Genomic DNA, 17969 nt, shown 5'->3' with positions numbered 1-17969 from the left:
CAAGCTTGGTGATTATAGTTTATCCCCACATGGATATATTTGGGTGAGACCTATACCTTGCAGTGGACATCTATCGATTGATATGATGATAAATTATCTAAACGTTAATAAGCAAACGAAATAGAAAAATAAAAATTAACAGATCCCTAAATGATAATATAACAAGACATGAACAATTAAATTTAAATTATATAAAGCTAGCATGTTATACAATCGTTACATTGATATTATAAGAAGAAAAATATTTACGTATTGTTTAAATAAGAATGCTTCACTCTTGAACGCATCTTTACATAAACGCAATAAATAAAAATTCCAAAATAGTACACACAGATTATATTACTTTACCATATTCTGCGGGAATTACGCAGTAATGTCCAAGTCCAAATTTAAAAAGAGAATTTTAATTTTTTAATTTTTAGAGCACAGAGTGTAACATATTAGACTGCTAAGTTAAGACTTACCCTTGTTTAGACTTACCCTATCACTTCCATTTCAGGTCTATATAAGCTATTTGGGTGTTGTTGAACACAAATGAATTTTAAACAAGACGTGAGTAATTTATTAAACAAAAGTATTAAATATTTGAGTAAATGTGGATCTTATTACAATAATAAATATTTCATACCCTTTGAATAAAATAAGTCTATATAACGACTACAGAAATATACGGTAAAATCTTTACCTATTCTTATGTTTTGTAATACGTAACAATTGTAAGCGAAAGGTCATTCATTATAAAAAAAAGTATTAAATGTTTCAGTACATATGGATCTTTTACAATAAGAAATATTCTATAACGTTTGAATACATAACAATACTATATAAATATAGCGTAAAATCCTTACACTATTCTTATATTCTATATCTCTTAAAACAGTACATAGACATAAGAAACAAATTCTCCCAAAAATTTTACACAGATTATATTTATTTTATTGCAATGTAGTTTTACTGTACCTATACGGCTGAGATCTTAAATTATGAGTAAAAAGGTTTTACAGCTTAATTTGTTATTTACAATTTACCTTATTTAATATTTCTCATATAAAGGTTTTTAAAAGCTTGTCTATTATTCCTAAACCTTAATTTTGTGCTTCTATTTAATAAATTTATTATTAATAGTACTATTATTATTGTTTTAATAATACTTAGTATATTATTTTACGTAATGTGAAATTATAGACATTTATTATCATTTTTAATTCTTTTATTACTCATCTTACAGTTAAAATTAGTATAAATCTAATTTTTAATTCCCTTTTCCTGCAGTGCATAAAAAATTGTATATATTCTATTTTACATTGCTATGGATATACTATTATAGGTTATATTACTTTGACAATGATATTTAGCGGGAAAAGCTACAGATTGTATGCATCTTATTTATTTATTAGCGCGCGGAAGCGATATCGCAGCGACGTCGGCCGCCGCTCGCACCTAAGTTTCTCCGTCCCGCGGCCATGTTTGCTGCGCCGCTCGACGCTACTCAACCCGCCAGTGTACCGCGGACATCCAAACGCGCTATCGCGTGTCGCGTGCGCGAACCGACTGAACGCACTTCCAAAACAACCCCGAACCCCGCTCTCGAACGCTGCGCTCCAAGTTCAAATTTGAAAACTTTAATTATTTTTTAATTATCCACAATGGTCAGGCCTAAAGATGGTGATGGTATGAAGAGTTGTCTGATCGTGACCGAAGTGGAGAAGAGGCCGTGTCTGTACGACACGAATCACACCAATTACGGTGACAGAGCGGAGAAGGTCCGGTGCTGGGATGAGGTCTGCGAGAGCGTCGTGCCAGGCTGGACTGCGCTGGGGCAGACGGAGAAGTTGACGGCCGGTATGTTAACGCTATCTTACCTATTTGCGGATGTCTGCTCTCCGAACTAACCGCTTGCGGACGCCGCACGCCCCACAACCGGTCGGATTGCAATCATCGCCGACGACTTGCGTGCTCTTTGTTCGGACGTCTTTCGAAATATGACTAGTTACACGCATGTGTTATTAATTTTATTTTTCCTCTTTTATTCGCATCATATACATAGCCAGTTATTATTGATTAATTTAAAAGTAATTTGTAAGTTAATTTATTGGAGAGGTTTTATTATGTGTACGACGCCATTAATCAACTGATAACGGCTTGCACATACATAATATTTCAATATGGTACACGATATACTTACCGTATTTATCTTCGCGGCATTGCAGGGCGTCAGGTTGCGCGGTAAACAATAATGAATTAATTACTGCCTAAGCGTCCATTATCTAATAAAATACTTGTTTTACCATTACAATAAAAATAATACAACGCATGTCTTATATAATATTTATATATATATACATACATATATGTATATACATATATATTTTAAAGTTAGTATGATTATATTTAAATCAAAATAAATATAAATCAATAAATAACAAGCATGATCACGTGTTTTTTATTAGCTTTTTCCGAACGAAAACCTCCGTTTAGTTAGTCACGTCCGCACTAAAAATTTTAAGCTACGTATAAGCGGTATTAGCGCACAAGTCGCTAGACGTTTCCAAAGTTAACAAGAATAATTATCGACATGTATTTTAATGTTTAACAATAATAATGTGAGACAAGATAATTAGCGTAGTAATTTGTATGTAGATCTTTTTCTTCAAGGATAACAAAAAATTGAATTGTCTATCCCCTCATGGTCACGTTTGTATTCAGAGTTAGATAAGTTACGCATGTTGTTAAAGTAATTTTCGATAGTAAAACTTTATATGTATTATTAATATAATACATATTTGTATATATGTAAATGTATATTTGTATATGTATACATAAATTATTAAGATTATTATCTATTATTTATTATAATTAAAAATCTTACAAATATTTTTAAGCTTAATTTTTTTAATAATTTTCTTAGTATTTTATTTTGATTAATTCCATAGTTATTGCAATTGATATTAATTTTACGTATATAAGTGTGAATCACCCGGAGGTAAAACATAAAATCTAAGAATTTGATTTGTGGGAAATAATTTCATCATCGTATATTTTCATATTGCATTGAGCGTCCACTTTAAAAAAAAAACTCGAACGTGTCAACTCCGTACTATGGCATACGTACCGAGAACTACTTGAAAACGCGAAAAAACATTTACTCTCATACTCTACATTACTACTTTAATTCCCTACATTGTATAAAGTCTCCGTAATAAGCGAGCAATGTACATCGCTTAGTGAATATGCAGCAAACTAAATTGTCGTAGAAGAATGCGGTGGTAGAAACAGTGCGGCGTTCGTGACTCAATCGACGCAAGGGGCCGCCCCTCACCAGTTTATTCGTCGTTACGTGTTTAAAACGGCTCAACTCATTCACAGTAAATCCATTGCTGGTTTATAGTCGTCGATCGAAACGGTGTTGTTAGTAAAACATCGATGTATACATAATTTATTTGATCTTCTCGGATGCTATCGGAATGACTCTTCCTAAAATCTGGTGTAAGGTAAAAATTGTTTGTAATTTTTATTATCGTGTAATGTTACGTTGTCGTTTGCAAAATCTAAAAGATTATTTTATATTAAATTGATTAAAAAACAGGGCGGTGTACGCACGAAATGGCGGCCGAGTCGTCTTATCAAATATGGCAAATGCGTTATTGTTTCAATAATGATTTGTTATTTAAATTCTCAAACAATGGATGCTGAGTATTTAGTGTAATTAATTTTCTAAATAACTCGCTGTTGAAGCGAAGCAGAACTCTATCGTGACCTAAATTGTATGATCAATCGCAACCTTCACTTTTTATTTTATTATTGTTGAATTCACTGACATAGTCGTTTTAGTATAGTCCGTGTAAATCCAAACTCACTATCTTTCTATTGTAAATTAATAGTTAAAGATTAAGATTTATCTGTTTAATTTGATTGATCGTTTTATTTATTTCTATAATTGATTATCATAAGTTTCTTGTAGTATTATACTATATTTTACGTATCCCTATTTCGTAATATTGTTTGTATTAATTATTTTGCTTAATTTTTTTTATTTATTTTATTATAATTGTTTGTTTCACATTTATAAACGTAAAATTCAAATTATCAAATTCTAAATGATTTTATTTGATTAGGTTTTTACACGCCATTTTAAATTTTCAATTAATGTATTTATTATACTACTTATTATTATTATAATTTAATAATGTTTGATGTGTACATTATAATATTAACCATATAAATGAGTCAAACTAAGTTCCACACATTTTGATCATCTTAATACTTTTGAATGCTATAAATAGATTTTTTAAATAATACAGTTTTAATTTTAGATTTAAAACTAAGAAAAGGAAGAGAGATATCTTATGGAACTTCATTATATATGCGTACAATAAATTTATTAACCGGGAAGAGTTTGTTAACTTTTTGAAGACGGAGTTTATTTTTTTTTTTTTTTTTAATTATCGTGTGGGTGTAAAATTTTTTCATCTGTACATGTACACGCTGATTTATTTTTAATGAAAAACATCTATATATCTTATAAAATTTATTATCTTATTATTAAGATTACGCATGTTCGATACGGAAAAACTCATAAAGGTTAGTTGTAATTGACTATAGGTTTTTTTATTATATATTTATTATTAATAGACAAACTGAAGTTTATATTTATTTGAGTAATAATTCTTTTTTGAAAGTGCGAATGTTCGTTTTTTTAAATTTACACGTATCTATTTTTAAATTTTATAAGTTTAAATTTGGAATTATTATTCGATATTGATTTTGTATCGTTTTTTTTTTGTACGTAGATTACTAAATTTAGCTACGGTAGTGTTGTTAAGGATCGTGTTTGTGTTAATAGTCGGGGGTTCGATTATCAAAAACATTGAAAATGATATTGTAAAGGAGGCAAAACTGCGGCTATTTGTACGATTATTTTTGGCTCCGATTGATTGTCGAATTACTTCAATATTCAAATTTATATTATCTATGACAGCTACTGGGAAATCGAAACAAATTACAGGTGTGAATAATAATTATTATTCAACCATAAAATTAGCGAAATCCAAACACCGATCATAATTAATTAACCGGCATCTTAAGTATTATTAGGAGTGTTGTTACACGCGTGTGCCATTATATCTAATTTCAATACACATATTTTGTACATTTGTTTAAATTTTAATAAATATGTGTTTCGTAAAAAAAAAAACTTTTGCGTGTTTTAAAAGCTTATTCAATTGCGGCTCGCAAAATTTTCAAATTTCGAAAAATGGCTTGCACTATCAAAGAGCTTGGCCACCTCAAGTATATAGGATCATTGGAAATAGTTGTAAAAGTTAAAGGGGTGAATTTATAATAAATATTTCCTCTGAAACATGTTACATTTATTTATTTTCTTTTCCTAGTCACTCTATCGAAGACGTGCCAATCCAGTTATCATTATCATTAAAGCCGTAGGCTGTTCACTGCTGAACATAGATCTCAACTTCCTCCATTGATTTTCTCAATAGGACTGGTTAGAAGCGGCTTTCGTCGTCTTCTGGCGACCTTAAAAGACTCCTCTGTCTGAAGTTCAATTCTGCGCCTGCCGATCCGTGGTTTCTATTCCAAATCCTTAAGGCTTGGTCACCTGTTCGCGTGCTAATTTGCCTAAACGCTGCCATTTCAACCTGCCAATCCGCTGGACTATATCGATTACTTTAGTTTTTGTTTTTTTTAGTTTTTGTTTCAGCCCATAGACGTCCACTGGAAGACATAGGTCTTGCCCAAAAATACCTATGAGTGGATAAACCATAATCGACACGTTTAGTAGGCGGGTTTGCGATCGCAGTGTGGTATTATAGTACGCAAAGGACGCCTGCCCTTTCTCCGGAAAGTTGTTTGTGAGCAGCGGGAATTTTATGTTATTAATGCGTAAAGTGTGAATTATATAAGATCGCAATTCTCACTCATCTACCGAAGGCTACTACCGCTCTATAGAGTATTTATTTGAAAATAATTAAGCGTTTTGCGTATTTGAATTAATTTCCGATGGCGTCTTTTTTATTTTATGAACACAAATAAAATAGATATAATAATTAAAGAAATATGCGTGGACACAATTCCCGATATCTTAGCGAAATTTAACATATTCAAATTCTTTATTCGACATACAATGAATTACTTCTCTTGTTGACGTCAATTTTAGTCTGCCACCACAGACCCGAGAAGAACAGGAGAAAGAACTTTGTTAGACTATGATTTTTTAACTACATTATATAAACATTGAAATAACCTGGAGGTGAACACATCCTTTTCTAGATGTGCTATCTACCGTAGCTCGCAGAATTACTTGTCTGGAGTGGCAGTGGGCGGAGCATATAGCTCGTGTAGCCGATGGTCGTTAAGCCCGAAAGGTTGTCGTGTGTCGACCAAGAGGAGGTAGACGCAGCGTGGTAAATCCCCATTAGGTTGACTGACGATATAGTTAAAATCATGGAAAATCACCGGATGCAGCGCAAGACCATAGTAGCGATGTTTGAGGGCGGCTTGTTTTTCAGTGAGGTCTACGGGTTGAAAGAAGAAGACCCCATCACACAAATGTTCTTTGACATTCTTTTTCATTCTAACAATAGAAGCCTTCTGTACATTACCTGCATAGAAATTTTACTGGAGGGGCCGTCCAATTTCATCAAGATACCACACGCTCATTCTTTGTACATAAGACCAGCAGTATTAATTAATTTAATTAAATTGAATCTTGTAATAACTATGTATATGAAAGTACATCACCTGTCCTACCCCGGGCAGTGCGAAGCCCTCAAAACATCGGGTACATTAAAATGAAATAAACCAACGTAAAATCCATTGTTAGTCAGATTTAACTCTCATACAATGAATATTGTATCGGAAGCAAGCCGCAATCACGTGGCCGTAAATTTCCAAAAATATCGATATCAAATCGTGTAAAATAATCGATATTATTTATTCATTAGTTAAATAAACGTTTTTCCACATCACACTATAGTTTTTTTTATTATATATTTATTATTAATAGAAAAACTGTAGTTTTTATTTTTGTTTGAGTAATAATTCTTTTTTGGAAGTGGGAATGTTCGTTTTTTTTTAATTTACACGTATCTATTTATTAAATTTTATAAGTTTAAATTTGGAATTATTATTCGATATTGATTGCATTAGTTAATATCTTTACAACAAAGTCTTTTTACGTCATTCGTGACGTCTTTAGGATGTTGATGTCGATGAATGAAAAATTTAAAAATCAAATCACAGGTCCGTGCACCTGTGTCCTTGGCCCCGCGTCCGGACCTACCATCTGGTTGTACGAGCATCATATTAAACCGTTTAATAACAACAAGATAAACGTTTGAAACGATTGATAAAGTTATAAGCAAATTGATGCAAGGGGGTGTTGGCTGCCTCCACTACTTCGCCCCCCAGCTGTATACTCGGCGAATAGAAGTGTTACAGATTGCTTCAGATTGCAAGCTAATTGCAATTATACGTGCCGAATTAGTCCGCTTGCTTGTTATGAAATAAATGGTTAATATTTTAGACATTGTTTTCACAGGTATAATGTCTTATTTGCAAATTTATTTAATATATACGAAATAAAATACACGTTATCGCTTACGATGGGCATTATAAGAAGGCTGAAGATCACCTAGAGAACTATGCTCGAAGTTTCGCTAATGAAAGTCCCCGAAGTAAGAAAAGGACTAATATTTAGGAACTTCCGCACATGCAGTGGTAGTCGTGCAACAAAGTGCACCGCCCGCAAGCCCGCTGATAAATGCGTATGCGGCAAACAATGCAAATCACACAACCGCCGCCGCCAAACTACTCAACACGTGTTTCACCCCTCCACGGGGCATCTTCAGGAGTTATGTTACATCGATTAGTGCCAAACACAGTAGATGTAGCTCGAAGAATAGCTTGTCTAAAGTGGCATTAGGCATATCGCTCGTTGATTCGATGGCCGTTCGGATCGAAGGGTTTTCGACTGGTGACCAAAAGCTGGTAGACGAGACGTGGATAAGACGGCCACCTAGTCCGACAACATAATCCAGATCGCTGGATATGCTGCGCTATCAGCTAACATTAATTAATGAATTTCGTTGGCAATCGTTAATAATTAAGATAATATATAAATATATAATAATATCTAAATATTAGAATGTAAATTTGTAGTTGCTCTTTACAATCGATAGAGGGTCACGTGGCTCGAACAACACCAGGTTTAGCACATTGTGTGTCCACGTGAATCGAACGAGATCCTTAAGGTGACCCTAGACAGAGTCCTTACGACAGCCAACTGCCATTTCACTAATCAGACGCAACATTGTTGTCAAACTAATACCTCTTGTAAAATATACACTTTTCGAATAAACAGGATGATTTTTTATCGTTATAAGGAAGTGAATCTAGCCATTTAGAAGCGAAACGCATTACAGCTTTCACACCTATTTCGAATCAAGCTATATAATGATTATTCTGAAATATGTAAAATATTTTTTTTCCTCTAGAAGTGCGACAGGTAAATAGTTTCTGCCAGTACTAAATCTGCAGAAGTATAGAGCATACTTGAAGATTCGTATTTAACCCTTAAATGCGTAATTCTTAATTCAAAAAATATTTATTAAAAAAAAACATTTCTTTAAAAAAATCTATTAAAGCCATAGATAGGAATAGACACTTATTAGAACACCTAAAAATTTAAAAGTGATATTGTAGTTTATTACAAATATAGTAGAAGAGAAAGATTAATTTAAAACAGATATTTTTAGATGACAAAATGTAGATCTTTGGCAACATCACGCATTTAAGTGTTAAACATTCGACGATATCGTCTCTTTTAAATATTAAATACGAATTGCGGATTGTTAAGGCGGTCTGGCATTGGGCTACACAGATGGCCGCTTGAGCTTTGAGGTTCTGGATTGGAAACCACAGACTCTGAGCAGCGTAGAACGTCAACTCACAAGGTGGTTAGATGATCTTGTCAAGATATTCGGAAGATGCAGGGTTCCAGCTGTCCTATTAAATATCCATGAGAGAGGCATATATAACATAGGCAAACCTACTCTGGCAGTTATAAGGATTAAATATATCAATTATGATTTTTTAACCTCAACGTGTGCAATAAAAATCAAGCTCGCGTGTCATACGTGCAATTATAATTATTTTAACATAGATTGCTCTTGCTTGTTTTATAATAACATAGAGAGCCGATTAATATTGTTGTTATTCTATTTCATTTATTTATTAATGTTTATATATAAGCTACCTTTATTATACTCAAGGCTTTACGCCTACAATAGGCAAAACATTTAATATTGTATTGTTATTTGAAAGTAATTAAAACTTTTAATTTTCTCCGTACACGCATAAATGATTAAAGATACCATGTTTAATATAAATTAAAATGTTCATATTAAACATATACCGATGTTAAATATAAAATAGAGCAAAGGAGAATTTAATCAAAACGACCGCTGTGTAACATGTTCGTTGCCAAAATGAAACGATTTTATTTCACGCAATGTCCACAGACTATGTTTTATTTACATTTTGTCTTCAATATTGGGTCCGTATAACATATTAGATGTACAAACAACAGTATGATAGGTTATAGATTACAAAAGATCTAGTGATCAATTATAACATTCTGAATAAATATAACTTACTCTCATTAAGAGAGTATAACGAAGTTAAGCCACTTAATTGGTTGTTATTAAGGTGTGGCCCCGTTAGAGCTGAACTTAAGTTTCACTTATTCAAACCCTGAACGATATCGATCGTAGAAATGATTTTCTCGCGTCCCATTTAATAAAATATTTTATATAGGATGTAAAAGTTTAAAGGCTTTTACACCTGTTTTTATTCACCGTGCACAAAGTGATCACTATAAAGTATGTTACATTATTATTTTATTCTATTTTAATGTGACAGACCAACAATTTCTGGCAACACAGTCTGCAGGGACAGATAGTAAATAATTATTAATTTTAATAAGTAGTAACCCGAATTTCGAAAAAAAACATTTTGCTATATTCATATACATATATATATCATTACATTATTTATTACTTCTGAAACTATTAATTTTAAATGAAGTGCACCATGAATTAATTGACTTGTATACATATGGTATACATCCACTTTTTTTAAACATTTTCACCTATTTTTAAGGCCATTTATTTTGGTTAGTTTGTCCGATACATTAACACTAAACGTACCACAAACAGGTCAAATGACCCATTTCAGACTTTGACTTTAAAAATACACGTATCATGTTATTGATTTAATGACTTTTTATTACTAATTACTCTACATTTATTAAACTATTTTCACTTTTTTATTTCCTTTCTAATAACCGTGTTTCTTACAGTCAAACAGAAAACATAAAGTCGGGTCATTTGACCTGCTATCGTAGAAATATTTAGTTTGTTGGTATGATTAGTGTTAATTTGTATGACCAATACATTTACCGTTAAATAATTTATCTACATTTTACATTTATTTATATTAAAATAAATACATTTCAATGCGATAATTCTTATCTGAATATTATATAATAATAATCTGAAAATCCATTGTCTTTTAAAATATATTTTGGTAAAAGAAACAAACAACTGAAAGTTTTTTTTTATATTGGGAGTCCGAAAAGTAATGTCGCTTTTTGAACTTAAATTTAGACGACTACATTTTTAAAAAGTTTTAATTTCTAAGCAACGATACATTCACCTTCGTTATAAACAACCTTTTATTATCTTGTATACAAATATTTAAATTCCCTAACGGAAAAAATCAATCAGTTTTTTGTAAAATATGTCGACAGAAACAACATTATTTTCCGGTACCCCAATACATTCTAATTCTCTTATTCATATATCATTACAAATGGATGTTGCAATAGTATGATGAAACATAATGTAATAATTTTCAATATTGTCAATCATCATTATTTATCTTATTGATTAAATATGTTTAAAAATATAACATATTTTTATTAACCACTTTTATATTAACAAATAAAAAATATAAGTAACGTCAGTTTTTCGCGCCTAAATATTTGTAATATGAGACATCGTTGTCTACGTGACAAATACAGATAAAAATATAATCCTAACCTCCACAGATAGTATAATGACTTGCAATATAGTTATTTAGACTTGGTTGCATGAAATTCGCGAAGACAATTTCGCGATTCGCTTTTAGAAAGTAACGTCGGTGCTGTAATACTTTTTTTTAAATGTTTAAACCGCGAATTACGTTCGGGAATAATAGTTGTTGCTGTGTGCAATTAATGAAGATTTTAATTATTAATAGAACATTTAAAAAGACTAAGCACTGCTGTAAAATGTGAGAAAAAAAAATACATTTTAACGTGTGAAGTTTTAGTGTGAAGGATTTTTAGGTGATGATAAGTATTTGAAATGAATTGTTCTTCTATTGTATTATGCATACTGTGTAAGTGACCACAAAAAAAGTACCCGCCTGAGTTTGTTGTGGGCTCTTCACTTCACATCTGGGCGCGTTAGGAACCCTCATAACTCTAAGTTTAAGGATGTCATATAGAAGGGCTCAATCTGACTTTAGTTTTTATCACATTGGGCTCCTGTTAGTCTTCTCTAGAAGTACACAAGTGGTCACTTTAATTGACCATTTGTGGATAATAATATAAAAAACTGTATAATATATAATAAAGCTGGATTTGGGCAGTGCGGAACCGGTCATTGTAGCTATCTCTGGGGGAAGCCGATGTCTTGCAGTGGGCGTCCATCGGCTGAAAAGAAGAAGAATATAAATAACTGACACAGAAGAAGTACAATATAAATAGTTTTTTTTTTTTTTTTTTAATTAAATTAAGATAAAAGTGCCAAAAAAGAAGCTGTGTTTTAAAGTAAAAAGTATTTATTCAATATCTGAATTGTTATACTTTTTACACATCCAGATGTTGATTTAAATTACCACACTATTCTATGCTAGTGAAATTACTAAATCAATTTTAAATTTATTTACGAAAAAATTAAAAGCTTACGTTAAGGCAAGATTGATTAATAAAGCCTATTATTGTATTACAGATTATATAGGAGATAAACTCGCATTGGATTAGTATCATACTGATTCATTCATTTCACGTGAAAATGGAAAAATAAAAATTGTTAAATTGACGTTGAAAGAGTTTATTACCAGGTACCTATCGATAGAATAAAGATTCCGAACCTGAAAACTTTTTATAAATACATATTTAAGTATATGATATATCTGTGGATTCGAAACGTTGTCGCTCAGGATGGACTTTATAAAAAGGCTCAAGGTCACCCAGAGAACAATTGAAAGAGCTATTCTCGGAGCTTCGCTAATGAAGAGATCTGCAGAAACCAAGGTCACCGACGTAGTTCCTAGAATTGCCTGTCTGAAGTAGCAATGGCTGCATGGCTCCTGTAATGGATGGGGCCTACCCCAGGACCCTCACTGATCTATTCCTAATTTGTAGATTATGTCTGTCTTCAAAGTTCAAAACTAACGGTTATGCCTGTTGGAAATTATAGCGAAAAAGTTCTAGAAAATGTTCACGAGGAAGTGGATGCGGCGTGGATGGACTCTCCACTAGGTAGACCGACGATATACACACAAGCACGTAGTAACGCACACCGTTCATCGTGACCATCTTTGGGAGACTTATCCCTTGCAGTCGGCGTCTATGAGCTGTCTATCATTGTTTCACTAGTGAGACAACAAGTACACTAATACCTCACTTTGCGTCGTTTGGTTTTGCGTTTTTTAAAAGTTGCGTCGCTTCTTAATTAATAATAATTTTCACTATGCGTCGTTAGATTTTTGAGGTTGCGTTGTTTTGGGTTCGAGTCTTTAATTCACACATCACTTTTGTGTCTAATTGCGCCATGCTTAAAACTCGGGGATTCCGTTTCTAACTAAAAACAACGCAATTTGAATACAGTTTTATAATTCACTTTGTTTTGATAATTTTAGAGTTCAGTTTCAATTACGTAGTTTGTTGTAACGTAGTGTGCTTTTTTTTAAAAGAGAATTATAAATTTTTACGTGTTGTTTCTGGTTACAAAAAAGGTAAATATCTTTCCAATTTATTTATTGGCAGAGTCATATTATTTTTGTCTTTTAAATGTTTACTTTGTTCAATTTTCTTTTTAAAAAGTAGTATTTTCGTAACCTATGGAACCTATCTTCGCTCTTTACATGGTTTGCTATAGAAAATCTAAATTCACTTTGCAGCGTTTCAATTTGCGTCATGCTTTTTTGGAACGTAACCACGACGCGAAGTGAGGTATTGGTGTATATTGCGTTACAAAATCAGTAAATATAAAGCCATTACATCAAGTAAATATATAAAATATAAATATATACGTAAACGAAGAAGCTACATTTTGAACGGTTTTCCTTCGAAAACTCGTAACATGTTATAACTATACAATTAATTATAAAATTTTTAATAACACACACAAACATAATGTAATACGCACTACGTTGTGTTTGATGTGATTGACACTATTATCGACAGCCAAAGTTAAGGTCCACTTGTCGGGGTCTTTGAGGTTAGTCACTCTATGTAACGTTCTAAGGGACCGGGAGCCATCTAGCTTCGCTATTTTAAAAGAGGTTTTAAGCTAGGCGCACTCTGCACTCTGCCATTTCATACCTGCGGAATCTGCAAATGCCATTTGGAAAACATAGAGAGTCGTCCAAAAAAATGATTGATATACTGCAAATCGATTTAGGCTTTGTGTAGTTTCATCCAAATTGAGCCTCATAGAACAGCGATACGTGAGCTAAAATCTTTACTCTTGACGATCTTACTCCAATTACATCGATGACGTTTGCAAGAAGAGGCACTATACCCGTGTAGGTGTATAAACTAGTAAATGGTGTTGTGTAGGTTTCCGAAGCGGGGATTATTCGGTGGTCGGTGGAAACACAGGTCTCTCCTGATCACTCTCGCTTGAACACGAGTACACTAAGATAAGTTATATTTTTAATTATTTATTTCCGTTAAAGTATTATAATGGACTAGACCACTAGATAGATCGAGGACATATTTTAGGTTCGTGGGAAGTCGCTGAATGCTGACTGCGCAAGACCGGTCTTCGTAGCGATCTTTGGGGAGGCTTACCCCTTCCATTAAGCGTCTATCACCTGATATGATGATTATAAATATAATTTAACACATGATTAGTTTTGTGGTCACTTAGTATGTATACTTTTATGTATTTTGTACTTTTTAAATTACGAATCAGTTTACTAAACAAATAAAATGACTGCTATGCGACTAAGCATTTTATATTTATGCAAACAACAAAAACTAATATGCAATGCAATGTGCATAGTATTCTTTTTCTTTTCTGTTTAACGTCACCGTAATTAAAATAAAAAATAACCTCTGTAATTTATTTAAAATAGATTAACAGTGTGTTATTCTATTACTTGTAAAACCGTATAGTTTTTCTTTATTATTTACTTTATATATAGGCTAACATTATAATGAACATGACACGCCTATAATAGGTAATTATATTTAAATTTGTGCAATGTTTTTTTTTGTGTTTGCGTGATTATTTAAAAATAACATAAACCAACCAACCTTTTGTCCAACTTTGTTTGTTCACTCATTTACGTAGTTGATATTATTATGCACATGTACATTAAATTTCATTTCAAAATAGCAACTGTTAAGTTTCTGGCCGGCTTTTCTCACCAGGTCAGCATTCAAAGCTGTGGTAGCTTCCTCCTTATAATGTTAATATAATCGGCGATTCATGAGTACGAATAAATGCCTACTTGAATAAAGATATTTTGAATTATAAAGCGGTAGGGGATTGAGATCGTGGGTCAAGTGTTCGGTTCCCGGGATGTTTTATAATTTAAACTTTTTACATTAATTATATAGGGTTGACACTACGCACATAAGTTTCTAAAGTACAAAAGGGTCCTCTGCGTACCATAATACCACACAGCGATCGCCAATTCGCCTGCTGAGCGTGGCGATTATAGTATATCCCCTAAAGATATATTTGGAGGAGGCCTAAGCCATGCATTGTGCGACTATGTTCTGAAACTGCGACGGATTAAATTAAACAAAAATACGTTTTTATTGAGATGCAAATATCTGATTATTTTGACTACAATATGACTGACGTATGAACATTTGGTTACAGACGTGTATCCGAACGTGTAGGCTTTACACGAATGGCCCATATAGCGACGCCCATAGTGAAATCTTATCTCTGGTTTTGAACGTATTATTTGTTCTTCACGATACACGTTTACTATGTCTTTTAACTGGCGCACTACGTTTTAAGCGTGATGACGATAAACCAAAAAAAAATATCACCATTCAATTTTAATTTAACATTATAATTAGATATTTCCTGGTTAAAAATAATAATAATATAGTATTTTTGTCTGAAATTTACATACTAAAACAATATACATGCTGATTTCTAATAGATGTAAAAATTTTAAAGACATGAATGTATATTCATAGCTGTCAACCAATTTATGGTACACCCTATCCATAAATAAATGTTTTTAAAAATAATAAATAAAGTGATAATAATATAGTAAGAAAAAGTATTTTCAAAATTCGGACAACTACATAATAAATCTAATTGTTTATTATCTTGTCTATCTACTTATACTATCCATGCAGACTATACAGCCATAAGTTATATGGAAAAAATTAATTAATAATACACATTTCAAAATAATCACATTATACAGTTGATAGGAAACAGGTGAAAAAGTTTAAAAACTTTGCTGACAAATATTGCATTCACCATATTAAAGATTTAACACGTATGACTAATCACCCTGTAGGAATAATCACCCATTAGTGAATTAGTCAATAGTTTTTTTTTTTCTTATTCATAATTCAAAAAATCAATACGTTGTTCACGTTATAAGTTTTAAATCAATTTACACAGAGAAATATTTGCAATATCGATTTTTCGTTTTTTTCGTTATTTGACTAATTAAAGTCAACAACAGTACCCTGCGATAAATATTGCACATCGGCCTTTGGAAAGGGACAATCGGCTAATTTCGGCTTCATGTAGCGTTATCTCTGTCGCTAAGACTTATTTTAAAGTAACGAGAGTCGAGAATTCCCGGAGGAACTTCGGCATGGGCAACTACATGGTAATATTTTACTGGAGGCCGCCGAGTTCTTCAACCGCTTTGGCTGACGCTCCATGGAGTGACTACGGTCATAAGACTCCACCAGGGGACCTCGGCTTGGGTTCTCTTTCTCTTCTTTTTGGGGCTTTTCGCTTATCGCTATCGTGTGAGGGACAGGGCCTTTTTCTATTTTATAATAATTATTTATTATATTCCTCTAGCTTTTCTATCCTCTCCAACTCAACTCTGAGTTTCTTCCTGCTTCTTCTCCATAACTATAAAAGCTTGCGAAGCGGAGTATAGCAAAAAATAAAATAGATAAAAAAATATGTTCACGATCAATAAAAATCTGGTAAAAAGTTGTTCCAATTTTAAATAAATGTATTTTATCCAATATCATCGCCAGTCATCGCGATCCTTAGTTGTTATAATATTATCACAGTATAGTTTATTAATCTTTTGTAATTTACATCTATATTATTTATATTGACTAAATTAACAAGTTTAAAACTTTTGTTTTCTTAATATTATACATTCTTTGTCTGTCTTACTCAATCCTTTACTGACCACATGTTTTATTTTTGTACATTATTTCTTGTATAATCTTCTGCAGTTACCTAATTACTTATTTTTTAAAATGGCTCTGGTTTTTAGGGACCTCTCGTTCCCCTGACCTTGGCCATGTGTGCGGCAGGGGCGTTACATATTCGAATAAATCATTTTCTCACCTAAAATTTTAATTTCTCATTCTCCTTCTATTTTTCAAAAATTCTATCTTTCTTCTTATATATATATATATATATATATATATATATATATATATATATATATATATATATATAAACTTGGAACATTAACGTTGGACGACACTCATCGTCACCACATACCCGACAAAGAGACAATGGCACCACTCTCTCTCTTCTTGCTGTTTTGCTGGTTCTCGTACACCACTTCGATTTTGGGTCTCGTCTGTTACTCGAGTACATTGTTTCTTCGTCCCTCCGAGAGTTGTTGGAGGGAACAGTCATCCTTCCGTAGTTGTTGCTGTCTTTGTGCACTATGTATAGCTCTCGGTGTTAAAGTAGACAATGTGGTGATTCTTGGTGGCAGCGTCTCTACTCTTGGAGGGGGGGGGGGGGTGACTTGGGCTGTCTCTTGTCGACAATACCCGCTTAGCATTACAACACAAGCACGTCCAAGAGGAAGGGATCTGGACTATGTCGGTTGCTATTGCCTGGCTCTTATCAGAACTAGCACTTCCCAAAGAAGCTTCGCTAGAAGAAGTGGCAGAAGAAACTTCAACACTCTTCTATAACGATTGAGTAACACAACTTATTCTTACATTTTTAAAAGAATTTTGTTTCATTCAAATGCACGTCTGTTTATTATACTCCTAGGATACTCCTTCTCATGTATACCTGTATATATACTTTTTAATTATGCACACATATATATATATATATATATATATATATATGTGTGTGTGTGTGTTTTGTACATGTTAAGTACCTGTTATTTATACTTCCACTGTTTTTGTAATATGGTTAGTTAGTTTGGTCTACAAGAGATAGCGCCGCGTGTAATAAAACTAAATTAAACTTTTTTGTTTATTATCATGAAACTATTTCATGTTTTATAGTAGTGTACAATAAAGACTATTAAATAAATAAATAATAAATATTTCTTTTATTTATTATTTATAAGTCTCTGTAAGTGAGATAGGTTACTCCTGTAATTCTGTAAGAAACACGGTTAGTGATATAGAGATTTCTCACTAACACGTGGTTCCTAAACCGTTCACTAATCCAGGTTTAACTGTAGTACAT

General features: G+C 32.4%; 1 protein-coding gene across 1 annotated transcript in view; it reads left to right on the top strand.

Moving 5' to 3' along the window:
• The first annotated feature begins 1495 nt into the window (after positions 1-1495).
• Positions 1496-17969, top strand: part of LOC137924894 (uncharacterized) — a 58187-nt gene continuing 41713 nt past the window's right edge. The window contains exon 1 of the mRNA XM_068768280.1: positions 1496-1842. Within this exon, the coding sequence (XP_068624381.1) occupies positions 1647-1842 (196 nt within the window). The 5' untranslated portion in view covers positions 1496-1646. The remainder of the gene's footprint in view (positions 1843-17969) is intronic.

This window comes from Battus philenor, unplaced genomic scaffold (assembly GCF_028537555.1).
Source record: "Battus philenor isolate CCGP_79_NKW_IND1 unplaced genomic scaffold, ilBatPhil1.0.hap1 SCAF_25, whole genome shotgun sequence".
Classification (NCBI taxonomy): Eukaryota; Metazoa; Arthropoda; class Insecta; order Lepidoptera; family Papilionidae; genus Battus; species Battus philenor.
Note: the sequence above shows the minus strand (reverse complement) of the source record. Positions and strands in the feature narration are given on the sequence as shown.